General features: G+C 41.1%; 1 protein-coding gene across 4 annotated transcripts in view; it reads left to right on the top strand.

Moving 5' to 3' along the window:
• The window catches only part of LOC137235728 (eukaryotic translation initiation factor 4 gamma 3-like), a 938,449-nt gene that overhangs the window by 281,740 nt on the left and 632,291 nt on the right, over positions 1-24,418 (top strand). For all 4 annotated transcript variants that reach the window (XM_067758596.1, XM_067758597.1, XM_067758595.1 and 1 more), the window contains one exon: positions 17,966-18,015. In XM_067758596.1, the coding sequence (XP_067614697.1) occupies positions 17,966-18,015 (50 nt within the window). The remainder of the gene's footprint in view (positions 1-17,965; positions 18,016-24,418) is intronic.

The raw sequence follows: 24,418 nt of genomic DNA, 5'->3' as shown, positions 1-24,418 counted from the left end.
GGCCTACCGTGAGAAGCGTTCTTTAGGAGAGTAGAGGATAGGACTTTTTTATAAAGGTTCCAGTCCGTACGTCTCCTATTCCTGTAAGCCACCCTAGGCGGTGTACGCAAGAGCAGAGTGAAAATGATATACATATGATCAGAGTAGGAGTTTTCGTTGGAAGCTCTCCAATTTTTGACAAGGTGAGAGAATGCCCCAGAAACTAGAGTAACATCTAGAACCTCCTTCCTATTTGAGGTGATGAAAGTTGGTTTGTCTCCAGAGTTGCATATACTTAGATTGTTACTTATAATAGAATCAAAAAGAGACTCACCCCTACTGTTAATGTCGGTAGAGCTCCAAGCAGTGTGATGTGCATTGGCATCGGCCCCAATTATTATCGGGAACCCTTTACTGTGGGCCTCCCGTACCGCTTTGCAGAGCCGGTCCTGCACAGAAGTTGGGCGATCGTGCGATAGATATGCGGACATCAGCCAGATTGTTTGCCCCTGTAGCTCGAGGCTAATACAGGTAAAGACCTCGTCGCTAAAAAGAGATAGTAAAATAAATACTAGATTTTTCTTTACTAGAATACAAGATCTGATTCTACCTGTCACGGGCGGTGTCACCAGCTGATAGTCCTTAGAAAAGAGTCCACAGACCTTGCTGCCAACGACCCAAGGCTCCTGGACTAGAACGACGTCCTCATACGTAGTGCCGAGGCGTAATATTAGGGCAGCCGAGGCTGCCTTAGAATGGTGCAGGTTTATCTGTAGTACCTGCGCGCCCGTTACGTTTCGTTTGTGGCATCGACGTCCATCCTCTGCTGATCCGCATCGTCGGATGCCTCCTCTACGATAGTATCGTCGAATTCGGCATCCGACGGGTCGGATTCCAGCAAAAGCTGCTCGTCCATGCCCGTAAAGAACTGGCCCGCAAACTCAGATACCGAGAGTGTATCGCTCTCGGCATCCGGAGTGCTACGTGCCAGTTCGATATCGGCCCCATGTCCACTCAAGTTGTTGCATGGGACCGTGAGATTCAATGTGGCGATTGCGGGTTCGCTCGAGGCGGTATCCCCGATCACCAGATCCTCCGGAGCGGTGGCGGTCCCTTCCGCAGTGCCATTGGCAGCAGATCCACTCAGGGTGTTTCTGTCTGACCCCTCGCCCTGCGGTACAGGCCCACCCTCGTCCGGTGTTTCCTCCTTCGCACCATCCCGTCGAATTTTCAACGTGATGGAGTAGAAGCCGTAGCTTAATACTCCACCACATTCGTCAAGCCAAGGGAGAGAAGCCTCGTTTATGATGAAACCAACATAACGCTGCTTCGCCCTTGTCTCGCCGACCCGGACTATCCTCCAATCGCTCGAAGGCAGCCCCGGATTCGACTCCGCGATGGTATCAAGGATCTCGCCAGGATCCGATATGCCGTCTGGGACCCAGGCCCAGGCTCTCGGTCTGTTCGGAATTTCTTCCACACCGACCGCATCCAACCTGGCCCCAGGCCACAGCTGTCCCAGCGAAGCTATGGCGAGTTTGTAGAGCTTGCCCGAGCGCTCATCGGCGCAGGAAACAAGCTTGACCCTTCCCTGGTACCAGCCGGCATCACGGATAGTGGGAGCCGGCCCCGGATGCTTGGTCATGATGTCCTTAAAGATCTTGAGAAGGCCGTTAAGGACATCCTTCCAGTTATCCGGGGTCATGTTCCCATCCGGGTGACCGCGGTTCAAAACCGCCAGCGTAAAGTTGGCCTTAGCCGCCTCGCTGAAGGTTTTGGTCAGGGCAGGGGGAGTAGAGGCCGAAGGCCGGTGCCTTTTGGGATCGCTCGAGGCATTTCCCATAGACCTTTGTCTCTTAAGGGCCGGCATCTTCGGGTCAGAAGTTTGTTTGGTGGCAGAAGAGGAAGGGGTGGGGTTGTTTTTGCTGCTCTTCCTGGCAGCAATAATCTTCCTGGCCCAGGCCAGAGAACTTTTTTGCTCTGCCGTCAACTTGTCGCTAGGAGAGTTGCCAAGTTTCTCAACGATTTTGAGGGCATTGCGAATGTTCCGCTGGTTGCGGACTGAAGTCGGGATTCGCTTATTTGCCTTGGAACCCTCAAGGGGTTCAGCGGGCTTGCGAGGTAACTTTGCAGCGGTGGAGGCAGTACTTTTGTCCGTGGAGGATTTAGTGCTGTTACCAGCCACCTGCTGACAAGAGGTGCCCGGTACGGGCGTGGGACGGGCCTCCTGTGCTTGCTCAGTCGGACATTGCTTTCCCTCTTTGGGGCTAGCTTTGCCGGCTGCTGCGGAATTGGACTTGCCCTCAAGGGGTTTAGTTCTTCCGCTAGCTTGCACAGATGGCCGAAGATTTTTTTGTTGCCGTGAAGGCCTGGTCGGCGCCGTCAGTGCGGTTCCCGACGAATTGTGGACTTTTTTAATGCCTAGTCCAAGGGCGGCATCTTTACCCGTGCAGGGATCCGAGGCCAGGTTTTTGTTATTCATTAAAATATCTTGTTCTTTAGCTGCCTACTAAGGTGAGACCGTTCGGCAGCCTGAAGTTAAAGGGATAGGGGAAACAATGCGGTCGACTGCGGTAGAGCCCCATACCGCAGCAAGTCGCCGTTATTCCCGGAGGTGGACCGGTATCCGGGAGGCTCCGTAAGAATACAGTCGGATGCCCCTGACTGCAAACCATCCAATGGGCACGGAATCGCATAACACCCTGGATTAGGGGTGGACCACCTTTTCAACTGGGCGCGGTCCAGTTCCCACCTTGAGGCCACGTTTAAATACCATTTCCATATGCCTAAGCTATTAAGGAGCTGGGGCACAAATGGAGATAATTCCTAAACTTAGCTAGCACTCCCCTGGAAGGGGAAACTGTTGTGCATATTACCAGCCGGCACCCTCTGGGAGGGTTCAGCCCAAGGATTTGCGCCAGCCTGTTAAAACCCTAATTTGTTAAAACCCTAATTTGTTAAAACCCTAATTTCTAATCATTTTTTTAAATTTCTTTTCTATTACTAAGTTAAATTAATTTTTAGCACGCTTTTATTAGCTTGGCCTGTATGTAACGGAATATTTGAGCTTAATTTTCACCGGTTTCTAGAAGTCTGATTAATTTGAAACTTTGCATACGTATCAAGGACCGATGACAATACATTAATGTGATGGTGTGGTGACATAAGGTCAACGGCCATAAAGTCAATTGGCCTTATCACCACTTTAAATGGCGATAAGTTTGATTGCAACTTTGCACACCTATCAAGGCTCGATGACAACGCATTAATGTGATGGTTTGGTGACATAAGGTCAATGGCCATAAGGTCAATTGGCCTCATTACCACATAGCCATTTAGCTGATTTTTTCATGTAAAGTGCAAAACCTGCGGTTTTTTGAAATGTTTGTATGGTGAACCCCCAGGGGGGTTCCAGGGGGTGTGTCACTGGCATCGGTGGGTCGGGCCTCCAAAGTTAGTGGGGGTGGGTCATACATTTGGACTCGATTGGAGCACTCTAAATAGGTCAAAGTGGGATTTTTCAAAATTTGCCCCTACCCAAAAGTTCGACCAAAATTGGGGACATCAGAATTCGTTTTAGAGGTATGGTTCCTTCGGCAAAGTTTCTTATTTTGATCCCTAGAATACGATTTTCACAGAGCAATGAGCGATTTTTAAATCGACCCGCCCTAGTATACATACTTATGAATGCCAAATGTTTCAGGTTGAATGGAAAGTAGAGTTGGCATCGGTAGAAGTCGGCATTTCATTTCTCTCCACAGGAGCGTAAATATTCTTACCCCTGAGAAAAAAATATAAAGTTCTTCGAAAATAAGTTTGCTTTTTTGGAAAGTTCAAAAATTAATGAAATGGAAGAAAAGCAAAATTGAAAGCTTTGTTGTTGTTGTTGTTATAGTGATAAGGTTTCTCCCCGAAGGCTTTGGGGAGTGCTATCGATGTGATGGTCCTTTGCCGGATACAGATCCGGCACGCTCCGGTAAGACAGCACCACCGACCATCTCGGGAACGATTTATATATGGCCACATTAAACCTTCAGGCCATCGGTTTCTCCCGTCTTTCTAAAAGGGTTGCGCTACACAACCCCTTGAATCTGGTATTTTAGTCGCCTCTTACGACAGGCATACCGCGGGTATATTCTGACCCTCTAATCCGCTGGGGTCAATTGAAAGCTTTCGTGGTTAGCTTCGCTTTATCTGAAATCTTTAAGTTGTGCTCGATGTTTGGAATAACTTATATGTGTTAATTAGTGTTTTCATTTATAGCTCTTATTAAAAACGTGTACAGAAGAAAACTCACTGATGAGCACTTGGAATATCAGCTTAGACTAAAAGTTTAAAATTTCGTTTTAATTTACGATGATTTAATTAAAAACATTTCTCGTAGGTTTTTGTTTTCGATACGCGGTACATAACCGGTGTTAAATCTTGATTCGCGGCTGAAAGAGAGGGATCTTTAGTGGGGCCACTCCTTTCTTTTAAAAAATATTTCAATATTTTTACACAAATCAAGCATTGTCTCCATAAGTTTGCTGTTTAAAAAAAAAATAACTTCAACACAACCTGAACAATTTTTTATTCATATGTGCGTATTTTTCAACCGTTCAGTGTGGTAATAGTGTGTGCGACACTTCCTTACTGTACGGACGTCATGCATAGGCCAGTATGATCGAAGTGTGAGTGCTGTTTGCTGACTCTTCCGAATCATCTCCCGATGGAAAACGTCTATCGAAAAGCAACTTCTCTCGCTAAGGCCAGATTTCCGGAATTCGTCCAGCGGGAGCAAAACCTGACGACAGAGATTCAATGACCTTGCATAAAGCACGCTCTCTTTGACGAACATCAGTCGGGATTGGGAGGGCAGCAAAGTGATCGTCTGCATATATACTTTATATTCCTCCCACTTTTCGTTTTTGAAATTCATGAAAGTGCGTTGCTTTGATGCAATGAACTCGGCTCTTCGCAGGAGGAGCAAGGGTAGGTGGTGGGATGCTAATGTTACCATCGGCTGCCAGGTTACGCAGTTCACGAGTCCTACGCTAAGGATGGAGCTGCCTGGCGAGTTATGACAGCTTCCTGTCACCCCTGCTGCCTGCTTGTAAATTAGGATGCCTCAGATCGCGGTGGACTTTAAAATCTCTAAGAAAATTGCAGTTTTCACCAGTGAGTATAGCGCTGATTAAGGGTAGTATAGATGTTGATGATTTGTTAATTTGCACTGTCTCTGTGGCCGAAGTTAGGATCAATTATAATGTAACGAATTTTGGGGGAGTTCCTGATAATTATGCACCTTCTGCTAACGTTCGAATAGTTGAACTGTCGAATAAATAACTCCAATATTCAGTATGGCAGAATGGTCTTTATTTAGACTACTTTGGAAGTAGTACTTCACAATTATACTTCACTAATAGTTTGTTTAAATCAAACTGACTAGTTATTCCTTAGCTTTCGCTGCTTTTATACTCTCTGTTGCCTTTTTCGCATATTTCTCCTAAGGTCTAGACGTTTCACAGACATGCCTTCTAGAACAGTTGAAGCTTATGCTAGGTTATTTAGCTGTATACATGTATATCTGTAGTTTATGTATATGCGTGTGTACTCTTAGCTGCCGGCTACATATATGTATGTGGAACAATCTCTTTGCTTCAAGCTGCTGGTTATGTGTGTGGAATATTCTTCGTTGCCTTGTACATAAGTGGGGATGCTGGCCTTTTGTTTTTGTGATTATTTACTAACATCATAGTGATGCTATTCGCCACAATATTATATTGCACTGAGTCCGCATCCATTCCCTCTCGCACGATCATTCCTATGGACCTTGTACTCAGACAAAGCCTACAAGGCAGATCTTGCCTTGAGGTTAATAAAAAATTAAATTTTTGCGCTGTTTTAAAATTTACGTGCTTGTACAAGATGCAGGTTGAAAGTTTGGTTGCAACAATGAACGTAATAATTAGTTACAGTTTACAATAATATAAAACTAAACAGTGGCTCGAAAGGAAAAATTGAGCCGAAATTGAATAAAATAAAAATTTACAGATTGTTTATAAAACTTACTTCGACGTTGCACTGCGTTGCATACTTAGAACGTTGTAAGGAAAAGTTGTTGCACTAAGGCAGGTGTGAACGCAAAACCTAACCGTTGAAGCAGTTTAGTTTAATTAAACAGAATAGGGATATGGCTAACCTCAATATTGTATAAGTATGCAGCACTTTCAATGACATCATGTTAAGACAAATTTTGTTTGTCTTTGCAAAATCAGCATAAGTAAAGGGAATATAGTATGGTTTTCCATAGGAAAGGAATCACCTAGAAGGCAAACTGTAAGAACCTTTTACCTTAGACAACCATTGAATTCAAGTCAGTCGCGACATATACTAAGGGTGATAAAGGAGGGGGGAAAGTACAACAGCGTTCGTACCAAGAAGTCTTTTTTGTTGCTATTTCTTGTTATATAAAAAAAAAAAATGTAAGGCGCGATAACCTCCGAAGAGATTTTAGGCCGACCTTCTCTTCCATTTTGTGTCGTGCCCCTCTTTATTTTCCCTACAAATTGGCCGGACGGGACCTACATATTTTATGCCGACTTCAAACGGCATCTGCAAGGCAGATGAGTTTTCACTGAGAGCTTTTCATGGCAGAAATACACTCGGAGAGCTTGCCAAACACTGCCGAGGGGCTACCCCGCTTAGAAAAATTTTCTTCTAATTGAAAAATCTTATTTCTAAAATTTTGATGTTGGTTTGCCCGGGGTGTGAACCTAGGGCATACGGTGTGGTAGGCGGAGCACGCTGCCATCACACCACGGTGTTGTATGCCGTTTTTATTTCATGCTATCTTTCAAGGAAAAAATTGCCAAATATAAATTGGACAAGAAAACACAAAAGGGAATGCTAGTATAATTGAATTCAAGATATCTATAATGTAATTCAGTAATCATAAAGAATTGTTCTTTTGTTAATATATATTCACCAAAAACCGAAAAATTTCCGTCAAACCGCTGCGAAACTGGGAGTGGGATCCGTAGTATTTTTGGCAGAATACCTTTTTGAATTAGCGGCCTTCGGCCGCGCTAAGAAAATACGACTTTTAGGTTAATCCTTTTCTGTGTACAACAAAATCATCAAAATTATAACAACCACATGAAAACTTTAAACTTTTTATTTTGCAAACATCTCTTGAGAGAGTAAAAATATTTCTTTCACTCCTGCGGATTATTGCTACCGAGGTAAAAACGCGTCTCTTGACACCTCTCCCGATATTTTTGGTCATGTATTAGCAACCGACTCCTGTGGTAAATTATTACCTCCATTGAATATTTATTTCTGTATATAATGCTAAAATGAATATAGGATCATTTCCTCAAAAGATACTAACATATTAAAATACACACAAATATCTCTCAATGCGGAATAATCTTAATTAAAAATTTAACTGATTTTGCATGTGTAGAGCCAAGTAACCATTGCAAATTCTAAAATCGCGTAATTTTTGTCACAAACATATCAATATGCATTTTTAGTTTCTTAAGTTTTTCGAATTTAAATAGCAAGTTTTTGAATGTTTCGCAACTTTTGACAGCCGCCAACTTAAAACCTATTTTAAGAATTAAAACCGCGCTCACGTCATTTTAAATTCGTTATTAAAGTAATTTTTCACTGTCATTATTTATATTACGTTACCATTTTAGATGTCTGTAAAGGGCGCCAGATGGCATATTTTCCATTTATAGCCAAAAGTAATGCAAAAAATTATGCAATTAGTATTTGAAATGCATTTGGTTTCTTTAGAAAGGTTGCAGTTTGTGGAAATTTACAGAATTTGGGGTGAACACTCAAAATTAAAGAAGTTTTCTTATAATCGCTTTAGTTTGCCAAAATGACGATTAGGCTTAAAAAATTAAAACATACTAATCATAATTAATCGTTTTACGTTTAATTGTAACCACGGCTTCTGCCATCAGTAAATATTAATTCATCTAAACAGGATCAAAAGTTGCTGAAGTCCTTTTAATTGTCATTTTAGAAAGCTCATATTTTCGGAAACGTACCCGAAATGACGATTGTGCCATTTTTATGCAAAATTTTTCGCCGGTATTATATAACGCCTGATTCATCTGCCAAAATACTTTTCAGCAAGGCTTCTTAATAGAATCTGCACCTTCAGTGAAACAAGTTTTGACATGTTTTCCACGCGTTCCCGAAATGACGAATTTATACGGTCGTATTAAGGTGGCAGTCACACTACAGAAAGTAATAATATTATATTTTAAATAATTTATACCTCGTTTATTGGCAATTTATTACCGCAAAAAAATTTAATGCTGCGTCCGGTTCTGGGAAAAGTGAGTGTCTGTCGGCTTAAGTCTGAAGCCAGAAGACACTTCGTTAAAACACCACGTACAGCTCCCGAACGACTTGAATAATTTATACCACATTTTTTAGCAATTTATTACCGCAAAAAAAAAAATGTATAGCTTTTCCGCTTCCGAGAAAAGTGAGTGTCTGTAGGTTTAAGTCTCAAGCCAGCAGACACTTCGTGAAAACACGACGTACAGATCCCGAACGACTTCCACTATTTATACCACATTTATTGGAGTTTATTACCACAAACCAAATTTATAGCTGCGTCCGGTTCCGAGAAAATTGAGTGTCCGCTGGCTTAATAATGAAATTTTTCATATAGATGCGTTTAACACAAGCTTATGCATTCCCGTAACATCGCCACAATCAACCAAGATGTTGCGTTTATACCCCCAGCGGGTAAGGGGGTAAGAATATACCCGCGGTAGGTATGCCTGTCTTAAGCTCCTCATGGAACTTGGGGATGGCCTGAAGGTTTAATGTGGCCACATAAATCGTTCCCGAGATTGTCGGGCTACCACCTTAATGGTGCTGTGGTACCGGAGCGTACCGGATCTGTATCCGGCAAAGGACCATCACATCGATAACACTCCCCAAAGCCTTCGGTGAGCAACCTTATCGCTACAACAACAACATGTTGCGTTTATAAATATGAACGAACTTGAGACTTGGCAATTGAAGTTTATTTCGCTTTGCCCATTCACATACAAAATTTTGCGAATCACTGTTATAAACATTCTGACTATGCAAGAAAAATACTTTCTAACATATTCTTTTAATATACTTTTTTGTCCTATTCATCTGATATATTGCAGTTTTTAACTGTGAAAAATGTTAGAAAAGTTACCAACGAGTGGAAAAAATAATTTCACGTGCAAAGTGTGCCAGGACCCCTAGCCAAAGCAAATGTCAAATTCTTCTTTCTAAGCTATGCTTGCAACAAAAGTTTCCAAGTTGGCTATTTTTTCATGTCAGATGGCGCCAGTGTAGCTCAATCTACCGATCCCCGTAAAAATACGTGAAATATACTCGATGCATTGAGTAAAAGGCATCTATATGAAAAACTGCTTAAATGACATACTCGTATGTACAATGATTTAAGTAATGCGTAAATTTAGTTGTATCAATATGTTGTTTACAAGATTGCATTTGTAGTTTGAAACAATTTATTACGCATTTTTTGTTAAATTGGCAATCTATTATTACAATTTATTATATGATAAATTGCGTAATAAAGTGCCCAAATGGTATACATTGCCAATTTGGTGTGCGTTTGTACATAGTATTAGTGTGCGCCAAAAAAATTCAACTCTATCCTCTCAAATGTTTCTATTTTATGTAAAAAACCCTCAGCAAAGATGGTTCCTATAACTCCACTCTAAGGGATACTCTATTTTTTTTTATTTTTCCGTTTCGTTAACTTGAATTTACGCAATTTTTTACGAAAATCTTTTATTTCCGCAAAGATTAGTCTTTGAACTTTACGAAATTCTGAGGCAAAGTATAACACAGGTCAACATGGTTTTGCAACAACGAATTTATATATCATTCCGAAGTAAATTGCTGTGTACAAGCCGTATACGCGATCAGGATTTGCCCACCACGTAAGGATTTTGAGTTAAATGAGGTTACAACAACAAAAGTTTTTATGATTTTTTTTCTAATCATATCATTTAAACACACTCTTAAGATATTGAGAACTTAATTACGAAATGTTATGGCTATTTGAATTTATGCATTATCATTTCAAAGGAATTTTCAAGTGTCAAATAGTAACTGTATACACAATTTCGTCAAAGAACATAATTTCAAATAGCCATGGCTTTTGGAAAAAAATCGTAATTAAGATCTCAATATATTAAAGAGTGTTTTTTCGAGGGTTTTATTTTTACATCAAATAGAAATATTTGAGAGGATAGAAGGACAAAATTTTTTTCGAAGCAACCTAATGTACACTTTTTCATATGTACCCGTTAGCGCAGAAATCCGGCGCGCATGGTATTTGAAGCATGTCGAAATACAAACATTTCTCTGATTTTCGAAAAATAGGAGAGCGAGATGTATTTTAGAAACCCTTATAGTAGCAAACGTATCATTTTGTGTTAATACATATACAATCAACATATTCATGCAACTAAATTTACTCATTAATCAAATCATTTGTAGTAAGTATGCTCGCTAGCATGAATGTATGTTCCAGCGTTGCCACTTGCGCAATTTTTTTGTATCCGAAAGTGTATCATTCCTGAAAAAATGTATCTTTGTTTCAATAGATTGATACATAGTTTTTGAGTAATTTCGTCGGAATTTTATATAAAAAGGTGAAAGAAAATTCTTTAATTAATAATATTTGGAACAAAACATCACCGTACTATTTTGTCTAAACGGAACGCACAACATAATTTTATAAAATTTCACCAAAGACCAGTTTTAAATAAATCTTGTTTTTTATTTAACTTATCGAAACGCGTTTATTTATACGTTTTTTTAACAACACCCTACTTATTTTAAACAAAACTAGGTTAGGTAGAACGGCACCCGTGGTGTGATGGTAGCGTGCTCCGCCTACCACACCGAATGCCCTGGGTTCACACCCCGGGCAAAGCAACATCAAAATTTTAGAAATAAGGTTTTTCAATTAGAAGAAAAATTTTCTAAGCGGGGTCGCCCCTCGGCATTGTTTGGCAAGCACTCCGAGTGTATTTCTGCCATGAAAAGCTCTCAGTGAAAACTCATCTGCCTCGCAGATGCCGTTCGGATTCGGCATAAAACAAGTATGTCTCGTCCCGCCAATTTGTAGGAAAAATTAAAAAGGAGCACGACGCAAATTGGAAGAGAAGCTCGGCCTAAAATCTTTTCGGAGGCTATCGCGCCTTACATTTATTTATTTTTTATTAGGTTAGGTTGAACTGGCTGGTCCATGAGGACCTCGCATAAACTGAATGAGTACTTAGTGTTACCAGAAGTTTTGTTATAACGACCAAACTGAAAAACCCTATCAAAAACCAGGACTTATGTTATAAAATAACTTCGTCCTCGTGGCAAATACTAGAAGCTTCCTAGGACTTAAGCCACTTGCTGCTTCTAGACTTGACAGCTGTAGCCTGGCAAGCGCAGGGAACGAGCACAGAACGTGCTCGATCGTTTCCTCCTCCAAACCGCATTTCCTATATCTGCTATCACTGGCCAAGCCTAATTTAAGGGAATGTGACGTCAGAAGGCAGTTTCCAGTCATAATACCCGTCATGAGTCTACAGTCCTCTCTTTTTAATGATAGAAGCAACTTTGTTAGTCTGGTTGTAAGACCTGCACATAATCTTCGACAATTTGCACCTCTCGCCTTCGCTTAATCTCGCCCAGTCTAATTCGGACGTCTATGGAGCAAGCTTCAAGGGATGCGCCCTTTTTAGCAGTTCATCCGCTTTTTCATTCCCATCTATTCCCATATGCCCTGGGACCCAATATAGATGTATGCTTCTCCCTGTCCCGATTCTCTCCAGGGACTGCTTACACTCTAATATGCTGTGCTATGCGAGATTATTGCCTTAATTGCTGCTTGACTGACAATATAAAGATAACACGGTTGCAGCTCAAGCTATTCTTTTCCAGAGTTTCTACTGCTTTGGTTACGGCTAATATTTCCGCTTGGAAAACGCTACAGTAATCCGGCAGCCTTTAGGCTCTGCTTATTTCCGGACCAGCGCAGTATACCGCAGACCCTACTCCTTCCACTACTTTGGAACCATCTGTCTACACATGTATCGCCTCGTCCGCCATTTGAGCTCCCTTGCGCCAACCGTCTACCTCTATTGTGGCGTTAAACAAAACTAATACCAACAAAATAATTTTGTAGAAGAAATACGGTTTATCTATATGTATAATATAGATATCCCTTGTAAGCAAAACTTGAAGTGTTTTTGTTTGAAAATTTATATTTTCATTTGTTTATTATACATTTTCTTTATACAACTTCTTCCAAGGCCTGTGCAGCAACCGTAGATTTATGTAAGTCTATAAGCACGTCTTGGACCCTTTCAGAAATGCCTAAGAAATAATTGCAGGCTTCAATTGATGCACACAAAACGTATCTTGTAGGGCATTTTTTAGAGGGAATAAATAATAAAAAAGGAAATTAGATAATTTCATTTCAAATATCAAGTTTTGATTAACAAAAAAAAAAAAAAGAAGAAGGCAATTGGGAAAGACTTCACAACAGGCATGACGTAGCTGAATGCGTTTACAACCATTTCAACTATCGTAGGGGTGCGAGTTCGACTCCCACTCCCGGGAGAAAAGGCTTTGAAGAGATTTACAAGGTATAATCGAAACAGCTGTCGCCTTGTCCGTCCTGATGTCACGTTGTTTAAAATTTTCCCAAATTATTAAATAAATTATAAAATTAAAAAATTGCTTCAAATAAATGTTTTCATACATTTAAAAAAAAGCAATATGGGCAATCCCCGATTATTAAAAAAAATCATACAAACAGACAAAATTGGTTAATTCGTTGTAGTTCTATAAATAGAACGAAAACAGCAACAAAACCAAAGTTTCTTTGAAAACCGCCGTACCAAGCATAGCTTTAACACATAACATGGCTTGAAACTTAAGCCAGCAGACACTCAATTTTCTCGGAGCCGGACGCAGCTATAAATTTTGTTTGTGATAATAAATTGCCAACAAATGAGGTATAAATTATTTAAAATATAATACTGCTGTTTTCTGTAGGGTGTTTGCCACCTTGATACGACCAATTAATACTCGGACAGTTTTTAAATCATTTCTATACTACGACGCTTTGAATTTATTTTTTGTTTATACTCTTTATAAGATAATAATATATGTAGATAACGTTACGATAGTAGTTATTTTAATTTTATCTCTTTTGACATGTTTTGCACTCGTTAGAAACTCATGGTATGTGTTTGGAACGCGTTCTCGAAATGGGTTTTCAATAATTTTTCTTTTATAGCGAAACTCCATAGGCACGACTGCGTTCGTATGTGCTTCTAAGCATTTTCGTGGGAAAAGACTGACCACCTCCATAGCAAGCATTTGCGTGCATTTGACAGGTCGAAATTTGGTAAAATTTCTAAAAATAATGAAATACCAGCAAAAAAAGATTTGAGGATATTTGCATAGCAAATTAATTCTAAATATTTGAAGGAAGTAAATAACGAGACGTTGCCTTAAAACCTTAAAACAATTATTATTAATATGGCCATATTAATAATAATTCTCACGTAGACCTGTTAAAGGTGAATCCGCTCCTTTGCGCAATCAAGGTGGAATGTCCCCCAGCTAGCTCAGGGCGAGAGGTCGGGCTCTTAACCCTTGTCCACCTTGATGCGGGGCGGATGTCACAATCACCATTATATTACCTTCCATACACACCCCTCGCAGAAAGCCCACCCTACCTTGGGCCGCTCGATTATTTCGCCTGCAGCGAGTCGCCTTTTGCGATGCTCCATCTGACTTCTTTTACCTACCTTAGTGTCATCTTCCCCCTCCCCAACCGATTAAACTTTAGCAAACCATTATCTCTTTCGTTTTAATTCAACTCAGCATTTTTATTAAAATACCTTATTCTATAAAAAAAATTCAACAAAAAAGATAAAACGTTTGTTGATTCCACCTTTTAAACTTATTCCTATAAGAAACTACATGTATTTAAAGAAACAGAATTTTTAAAGATTTTTTTGACCAATAGATCACTTGTACAAAAAGACAACAAAATTCTCAAAAGAGACCAACTTGGCTCTCGTCGGAAGAAAAGGTTTCTGGACTCAGCGCGCGCGGATTTGGCGTTTACTAAGCGCAAACGGAATGACGGGTGCGAGGTGCAGTCATGGTAAGAAAACAGCTGCATTCATATATGCTGCCTAATTAGACTACTAAGGACCTCGTATTGGTGGCCGTTGAGCAGAAAAATAAGCAGGCATTTATCCTGGCATCCTGCTACATGGCCCATACTGCGGAGGTTCCCCCTTTGGAGTGCAAGAGGCTAGTACAGGACGAAGGCGCAAAGGGCGGTTGGTCATAATGCGTGGGGCACAATGCGTGGGGAGGATGAGATACGAATGAGAGAGGCGAATCTATATTTTGTTGCGTGCTGCAAACCAATTTGCAGATAGCCAACAGGGCAAATGTCCTTACATACATTGGTCCAATATCCAGCAATGTTCTTGATATTACATTGAGCTCCGAAGATCATACATCAAGATAGACCATCCTTCTCGGACCATGCGTATATCAGCTCCAGCATCCCCATAAAGAGGGCAGAGAAGAGGAACCTTTAGAAACCCTATGTCAACGAACTGGACGAAATTCCAGAAACAGGTAAAAACAAAACTGGGACAACCTAAAGAGGTTGCCTGTATGGACGAACTGAAGGAGCCTAATAAATTCCTGACAAGGACGCTTATGACTGCGTAGACCCTTGCCCTCTGAGAAGATTCAGGGGAAAAGCAAAGGCATGGTGGAGCAATGTGGAGCTGATTCTTCTAAGAAACAAGTAAAAGAAATGTTTAGGCTGACAAAGGCCGCGGAAAGCGAAGCGTGTCGGGACGAGTACAGGGATCTACTGACAATCTACTAGCTTGGAACTTCCAGGGTGAAGAGAATCTAATGGAAAAATCTCTGTGCGGACATAGAGTGCTCCACCGAAATAGCACGGTTGAAAAAAGTGCTAGCAAGGGTAACATAGTCCAGGGACTAATAAAGAAAGAGAACTGGGAATGGTCACGTAAAGTGAATAGTCCGTTGAGGTAGATACTGCACTGCATAGGGTGGTAATAAACATAGAGAAAGTCTTGGAATATAAGAAGTATGCTCTGGGAGTCTTCTAATACATTGCCGGGCCTTCAACAATGTTTCTAAATGAGCGATTTTGGATGATCTTAATTACATTGAAGTACATCCAGCATTAACCAGATGGATCGGCTGTATGTTAAATTGCAGGAAGATTACCCCACAATTAGGATTGTATGAGGCCACGAATTAGTGGACAGGGCCACGCCGCGGGGAGGGGTGCTATCCACTCTGCTGTGGACGCTGGTCAACTAACTGCTCAGGGGGATCCGTAAAACTTACGGCTTATGCAGATGACGCTGCAATCGTAATAAATGGAAAGTGCCTTCCAACGATTAGCTCTTGGATGGATCTGACGCTACGGGATATTCATACCTGGGCATCTAATGTCGGGTTGACAACCAACGCGGAGAAGACGGATATGGTCTTGTTTACAAAGAGGTACAAGGTCCCAAATTGGACCAGGCCTAAGTTATGAGGGGGACCGTACAGGAGAAACCTTGCCCGAAATGTCTAGGAATCATCCTAGACAGTAAGCTGTCATGGAAGCTCAACGTAGAGGAGAGTTTGAAGAAGAACTCAACGGCACTTTATGCATGTAAAAGAATGCTGGGGTGTACGAGGGGTTTATCGCCTTCTTTTTCTCATTGGGTTTTTACAGCGAATGTCAACCCTATTCTCTATTATGGAGTTCTTGTTTGGCGGAAAGCCACATAAAAAACACACAGGGAGAAGCATACATCTATATTGGGTCCCACGGCATATGGGAATAGATGTGAATGAAAAAGCAGATGAACTAGCTAAAAAGGGCGCATCTCTTAAAGCTTGCTCTGTAGACGTCCTAATTAGATTTGCGAGACTAAGAGAAGGCGAGAGCTGCACATGGTCGACCAAACGGGGAAGACGTGGGTTCAAACGCGGGGCTGTAAAGTGTCGAAGATTATGTGTAGGTCTTACAACCTTAGGCCAACAAAGTTGCTTCTATCATTAAAAAGAGGGACTGTAGACTCTTGACAAAACGAAGTACCTGCTGTCATCCAGCAAAGAGTCAGCGCATACGCGCCTTGGCAACCACGCTACTGTTGGCAGCCATAATTTCGAAATAGTAAAAGACTTCCTTTATTTGGGAACCAGCATCAACACTAGCAACAACATCAGCACTGAAATCCAGCGAAGAATCAATCTTGCCAATAAATGCTACTTTGGACTAGGTAGGCAATTGAAAAGTAAAGTCCTCTCTCGGCGAACGAAAATAATACTCTACAAGTCACTTATCGTACCCGTCCTGCTATATGGGGCAGAAGCATGGACCATGACAACAGCAGATGAAACGGCTTTGGGTGTGTTCGAGAGAAAAGTTCTTCGAAAGATTTATGGACCTCTACGCGTTGGCGATGGCGAGTACCGAAGAAGATTTAATGATGAGCTGTACGAGCTATACGCAGAAATCAACATAGTCCAGCGAATTAAAACGCAGCGGCTGCGCTGGCTAGGCCATGTTATGCGAATGAAATATGATGCTACGGCCAAGAAAGTGTTTCTATCGGAACCCGCCCATGGAAGCAGAGGTAGAGGGCGGCCCCCACTCTGTTGGAAGGACCAGGTGGAAAACGATTTAAACTCCCTTGGTGTGACCAATTGGCGCCGGTTGGCGAAGCGAAGGAGCGAATGGCGCGCCTTGTTGGACGGCCATAACCGTTTAGACGGTTAAGCGCCAATTAAGTAAGTAAGTAAGTAAGTAGACTCTTGACGGGTATTCTGACCGGTCAGTGATAGCAGATGTAGGAAGTGCCGGTTGGAGGAGGAAACGATCGAGCACGTTTCGTGCTCGTGCTCTTCGCTTGCCAGACTAAGACTCTAGCTATTAGTGGTACAGCTGTCAGATCTAGAATCAGCAAGTGGCTTAAGTCCTAGAAAGCTTCTAGTATTTGCCAAGGGGACGGAGTTATTTTATAACATACGTCCTGGTTTTTGATAGGGTTTTTCAGTTTGGTCGTTAAAATAAACTTCTGGTAACACTACGAACTCATTCAGCTAATGTGAGGTCCTCATGGACCCGCCAGTGCAACATAACCCAACTTAACCTTTGCATCCTATTGAGTATTATCGTTCTCGTTTTTTTATGAAAACATTCTTTTGGCATTTGGTTAAGTTTTCACACTATCAAGAAACGTAGTAATCCAGAAATAATTCCTAAAAAGCTTCGCTGTGTGTAAGGTTTGTAACTTTTCTCTAAAATCGATAATGTAATTTAATTTTATTTTCGAATTTATAAAATATGCCACTTATCTACAGCAAATTTACGACAAATTCGTGTGAAACGATCATTTTCATAACTGGTCTCCAAAGTGGTTTCTCAGGGTGGCATGCTAACTGTACATGAAGTTGGCGGTGCACTATAAAAAAACGTAAAGTGAGCGTGTCACCCTGAGAAAACCACCTTGAAGACCAGTTAGGAAAATAATTCTTCCACATGAGTACCCTGAAGCCGTATTACAACTAAGATTCTGTTTAAGCTAAAAATGTGTATATTCTGCAGAATTCTTCATTTTCTTACTAAAAGCCTGCAAAGAATATATCTCCAAAACTGATGCCTTACAATAACTTTTGAAATTCTTGAAACTTTTACTTTACTCTAAGTAGAAGCAATCACTATCTTCAATCCCATGTCAGGTAAAATGTGATTTGTTTGATAATGTCTTATGCTGTGATCTTGCGCAAGCTTTGCTCGTTATTTATTAGTTTCATTTATACTCTTCAATAGAAAATGTGGGTAATAAAATTCTTCATTAAAATTATTTATTTCATTTTCTAGAATACTTTCTATTGTAAATCCGAAAGATGGCTATAGCATTCAAAATACAGGTATGTGAATAATGTGCTATTCTACTAATATATCAATGTTTAAAATTTCAAAACCTTATCAAATGAAAAGAAGGAGCATCGCAGTATTTATAAGGTGAGTATGGCCCCAGAAGTTATGCTTCCGAAACCACCCGATGCAAAAACGTCATTTTTGTACTTTTGGGGGCTCTTTGTCCTGAATATATTGGCCAAAGTAAGCGTATATGTGACTTTCATTGAATACGTCGTTTTTTGGATCTAACTTCCCTAGATGAGTCCTTTGTTCATTTCGGAAGACATATAACAATGTCTTCAATAGAAACTTAAATAGATAATGATTTTAATAAATAATTATTAAATAAAATTTTTTTACGTCCCTGTTAGTTTTACTCGCTAACCAATTTTAATTTCTGTTTATGAATGGTGGGGTGAAATAAGGGCAACGGCCTAAAGGTCAATTGATCTTATGACCACTTTGAATGGCTATAAGATCAGTCGGCCTTATAAAAAAAGTAAATACTTGGCGCGACATACCTCCAAGAAGATTTAGGCCGAGTTTCTCTTACAAGTTGCGTCGTGGTCCTTTTTAATTGTTCCCTACAAATTGGGAAGATGCGACCTACATAACCCCAACGGATTAGGGGGCTTGAAATATACCCGCGGCAGGTATGCCTGTCGTAAGAGGCGAGTAAAATACCAAATTGATCGAATGCGCTCTGTAGCGCAACCCTTTCAAGGGGTTGCCAGCGCAATATATAGCTTCTTCAACCCAATTATCAACCGCACCTTCCCGTGGCGAATCCTGTTTCTTTGACAGCCGAGGCTCTGGGTCCACAAGTTTCTCATAGAACTAGGGGTTGGGAGGGCGGTATGGCTTAGAAGGTTTGATGTGGTCATACCAAATCGTTCCCGAGATGGTCGGGCTAGTACCTTAATGGTGCTTGTTACCGGAACGTACCGCATCTGCATCTGGACCATCAACATCGATAAATAACACTCCCCAAGGCCTGCGGGGAGTGTCCTTATCGCTACAACAACAACAACAACGGGACCTACATGTTTTATGCCGACTCTGAAGAGCATGTGCAAGGCAGATGAAAAGCTTTTGATGCCAAAAATACACTCGTGTGCAATAATTATTTTCCTATATGGTCTACAAGGTGATTTTCTCAGGGCGGTGCGCTAACTTCATATGAAGTTGGGGGTGCACCATAAAGAAATGTATTTTCTCTCCAAGATAAGTGGCATATTTTATTGCATTCGTAAATTTAATGAGTTTTTAATATTATAGCTCTTTCGACCCTGCCAAAGATCTCTTCTGCACACTTTCGTCGATGAAAGCGAGTACGCTTTCTCTGCGGCACGCTACTCGAGGGTGGTTTATGAAGACCAGGTGGAGTCGGCGTTAGTGGCGGCGAAAAGCAAAGTCTCTGCATTTAAACCTCTTTAGATTCCTCGTAACGAATTACAAGCCGCGTTAATGGGCTTGCTGCTATCTCTACGAATTATTAAGGTCAGCAGGCTCAACATAAAAAAGCGTTCAACATTGGTCAGATACGAGAACAGTTTTACAATAGTTAAAGATGGATCTACGCAATTTTCAGCAATTCGTTATGCATTCTGTCGGCGAGATACTAGAAAACTCAGACATCACACAGTGGTAATGGGTTTCGATTAAATTGAATGTAGTCGATGCAGCAACCAAGGTAAACAGTTCGGTGCAAACCACTCAGTGATTGCATGGTCCAGATTTCATGTTAAGGCAAGTTGTGAGTGGCCTGATTTTATTTGCAATACCGATAATATTGTCATGACCGAGCTGCTCAAGCATGTATTTGTAGTGAAACAATTTCTTGCTATCAAGTGTTAGGCTCATTATTTTTCCGACTGACGTCGCCTATATAGGGCCGACGCTACATTTATATTATACATTGCCAAAGTGAGTGAAAAAGTGAACGGCATAGTAAGGCAAACAAATTTACCACTGACATCGTACACACAGCAAAAAATCGTCTCATCACACAGGCACAGTTTCAAGCATTATCTTTGCAGATCAATACACTGGGTGCTGGGCAACCACTGAGTAAACGAAGTAAGTTGTCTGGGCTTAACGCACTCTTAGACAATAATGCAATTTTGCGCATTCAAAGAAGAGCCAACGACTATGGACGCTATTTTAATGTCGCGAGAGAGCATATAACGAGCCTTTCACGAAAATTGCCACTATTCATCTCATGAATCCGTCATCAATAACGTAAAATGCTCATACTCTATACGACTTTAGCGAGTATTGTACAAAGCGGTTCGCCATTCATGTCAGCAGTGCAAGCTGTACTCAGCCGTACTTTCACCTCTACAGATGGCAACTGTACCTGCCGCAATGTTGGCCATCTTCGAAAAACCGTACCCATATACCGGCGTACAATACATTGGGCCGATGCCTGTTAATGCTGACAGACAAAAAGGGAATATATGGGTTGTACTTTTCACGAGCTTGACGCTTCGGGTCATGTCGCACCTTGAGTCTACGGAACTTCATGGCAAGGCGAGTACCCCATTGCGTATATTGCGAACAACTCTTAAATATCGATTTTGATAAAATAACAAGTACGACAGCATCAAATGGCAATTCAACCCAACAACAAGCGCTCCACACATAGACTGTGCCTGGGAAGGCTTAGTCCGCTCAGCTAAAACTACACTTAGAAGCATATGCTCTGCCTTCTCTTTAAATAACGAAAGTTTCCACAGTGCGCTTATAAAAGCAGAATTTAATATTAATTCTCGTACTTTACCTTTTGTAAGCCTCGATTCGACTGATAACACCGCATTGACACCCAACCATTTACTACTTGGTGCAGCAGATGGGTACAAACAAGCCTTTTTGTGCTAATGATATGAACATCAGACAGCGTTGGCGTCAAGTGCAATTATTCGGCGATTGTTTTTGGCATCGGTGCGTGAATGAATTTAACCTGCACTTACGAGACGTCTTAAATGGTTACAGAAATCTACACCACTGGCGGTAAACGATATAGTAATCGTGGTGGATGAAAACTTGCCACGCAACATGTGGCCCAAGGTCGAGTAACTAAAGATGGTTAAGATCGCGGGTTCGAATCGAGCTCAAGGCATAGAAATAATTATTTTATGATTATTATTGATATGATAAACTTTTTTTCTTAATTGAAAAAATTTTAAATTAGATTAGAAGAAAGAAAAAATTTAGACAACTGCCAAATATCGTTGTAAGATCCATTTCCGGAACTGCTAAATTCCTTCATCGGCAACGTTTAGGCGCCGCTGCTACCACAGCGGTTGTTTGTTTGTCTTCATTATTTCTACTTCTATCCTGTTTCTTGCCAATTGATATTGACAGCGCTGCGACATCTGTTGCAGAATGAATGTGAAAATTGGACTTGTTTCTTGGCAATGATGCCATATTGTCATATTTATTGACACTTTTTCCCCGTTCTCTGGGATGTATTAACAATTTTTGTTGTTATATCGGCCTACCGATTTGTAAGATCGCGGGATCCAATCGAGCTCAAGGCCTAACAATAATTATTTTATCATTATTATTGTTATGATACATTTTTTTTCTTAATTGAAAAAATTTTAAATTAGATTAGAAGAAAGAAAAAATTTAGACAACTGCCAAAGCTCGTTGTATAGATCCATTTCGGGAGCTGCTAAATTCCTCCGTCGGCAACGTTTAGGCGCCGCTGCTATTACCATTCAGCTATCACAGCAGTTGTTTGTTTGTCTTCATTATTTCTACTTCTATCATGTTTTTTGCCAATTGATATTCACAGCGATGCGACATCTGTTGCAGAATGGGTGTGAAAATTGGACTTCTTTCATGGCAATGATGCCATAGTGTCATATTTATTGACACTTTTTCCCCGTGCTCTGGGATGTATTTACAATTTTTGTTGTTATATTGGCCCACTGATTTATAAGATCGCGGGTTCGAATCGAGCTCAAGCCCTAACAATAATTATTTTATCATTATTATTGGTACTGTTGGATCACCCTTATAGCATTTATAGCAAATATTAAAAACACTTATTAAGTAGCTGCTAACTACTCTCAATTTATACTAAACGCACTCTTTGTAAACACACACACACACACACCTAACATTAAGCATTAACTATTGCACTCATTCTCAATCTCACTTATGCTTTTGGTTGTACCTACATAATTTGTTTTCCAATAAATCGTTGCAAATCATCATCTTAACGTGAACGGTTCTTCGTTGTATTTCAGTCGCTATATTTATATTCGCTGGCAAGTATATACTCACTGGTCAACAGTCGCACACCCCACTACCTAAGTTTCATGTAACCCAGGAAAATCCTCCTTGGTTCAACATTTTGGCGCCCAAACGTGGAGCTTGTGTGCAACTTCATAGTCCAGATTGGGAGTTATCAACCGTCGAACATCACAACAACAACCGCCGATCCCGCAGTCAGCAGTTCATCGGCCGTAATTGTGCTGTACATTTCCCGTGGACAATCGGCAGCGCTATATACAAATAATCATCTGTAAATTTAAACCGTTTGCCGCTATCAACTGCCCTTTGGAAATCGTATGTATGCATAAAATTATTATTTTTTGTCACAGCCACCTTTTTGCATTATTTGAGTTTGCATTCATATTCGCTGTTGCGGTTCATTGCAAATAATTTTTTTTGTTGACTGCTGCGCCGCTAGCGTATACACCCACGTCTAAGCTGACGTTGCTCTGCTCGTTTCGTCATTTTCGCTTGTCCTGCCTACGTCATCACTTGACTAGCAGCATTTTTCTTCGCAACCAACATTAGCACAACCCAGCAGACAACTGAACAATCATTCAGGTCGTATACCACGTCGCAAGTCACCATGTCCCTAGAAGAATGTAAACGCAAGCGCTCCAATATTAAACGAAATATTTCACGTATAAAATCCATTGTAGAGGCAATTAAAGATACGGATGAAAAGCCGGCGCACGCCGAACTCCAATGTCGACTAGGGATTTTGGAGTCCTACTTCAAACAAGCACTTTCCTTGCAAGCAGATATAGAAGATTTAGATCCTTCCGATAACGGTCCAACCGACTTAGAAGACAGCTACGTGGCTGTAAAGCTCAGCATACAGGCACGACTTGGAAATGATGGTAATACCACAGTAATTTATAATGATACGGGTACACCTGCACCTGTCGTTACGTCGTCGCATCTCCCAAGGTTGTCGCTACCTACCTTCAGTGGAGACTACGCTGAGTATAAGAACTTTATAACGTCTTTCACTCAAATTATCTCACGTGAGTCTAGACTATCAAATATAGAGCGTTTTAACTACCTTTTATCCTGCTTGAAAGGCTCAGCCCTAGAAAAAGTGAAGGCCTTTCAAGTAACCAGTGAGAATTATCCCAAGGCATTAGACAGACTCAAAGAACGATTCGACAATCCGACTTTGATATTTTTAGAAGGAATCGCCTCACTTTTTACAGACAAGTCGAACGATCAGCAGTTGAGAAGTCTCGTAGACAAAGCATCCGCTATCTACAGCTCGCTGGAATCACTGGGTACAAGCTCCGAGATTGCGCAAGCCATGTTGATTTATATAGTTATGAGCAAATGTGACCAGCAGACTCGCAATAAATGGAACGAGTTCCTCGACTACAAATCCCTTCCGACTTGGTCCAAATGCTCGCAGGTCTTAGAACGCCACAGCCAGTTTTTGCATTCATCTGATTCGTCAGTCAAACGCAAGTCAGAATCTGGCAAGCATAATCGTGGGACGAATAGCAACCAGCAATCATCGTTTGCTGTATCCAGTTCCAATTGTGTTCTCTGTGCCAGCTCCAAACATAGACTCACTGGTTGCCCTACATTCAAGGAGATGACTTCAAATCAGCGCTTCGATACAATGAAAACGCATGACTTATGTATCAACTGCCTTGGAAATGGGAATAGAGTAGCTCAATGTCCATCGAAAAGTCGCTGTCGAATATGAAAAAATGCCATCACACGATGTTACATCATGGCAATTCATCGCAAGCCACGTCATCGACAAAGCAACCAACACCCATCACGCATACTTCGCAGTCTGCTGCACCAACTTGGCAATCAACAAACACTACTTTAAGACCTCAATCTTATGCCGAACCGCATTCTTCGCAAGCTGCAACACATTCACATATGGGAACGTCGGAAAGCGGGCAAGTAATACTAGCAACGGCAACGGTTCTAGTCAAGCACGCAACCGGTGAGTACATACTCGGCAGGGCTTTGCTTGATTCGTGTTCGCAAGTGAATTTCATCACGGACGACTTCGCCCAAAAACTTCGTCTTGGTCGTGAAAAACACCACGTTGGAATACGTAGCATCGGAAACTCACAAACCTGAAGGCACTCACAACTACAACCGTCAAGTCAC

This window comes from Eurosta solidaginis, unplaced genomic scaffold, assembly GCF_040869045.1.
Source record: "Eurosta solidaginis isolate ZX-2024a unplaced genomic scaffold, ASM4086904v1 ctg00001057.1, whole genome shotgun sequence".
Lineage (NCBI taxonomy): Eukaryota > Metazoa > Arthropoda > Insecta > Diptera > Tephritidae > Eurosta > Eurosta solidaginis.
The sequence above is the reverse complement of the archived record's forward strand: the minus strand, read 5'-3'. Positions and strand labels throughout refer to the sequence as shown.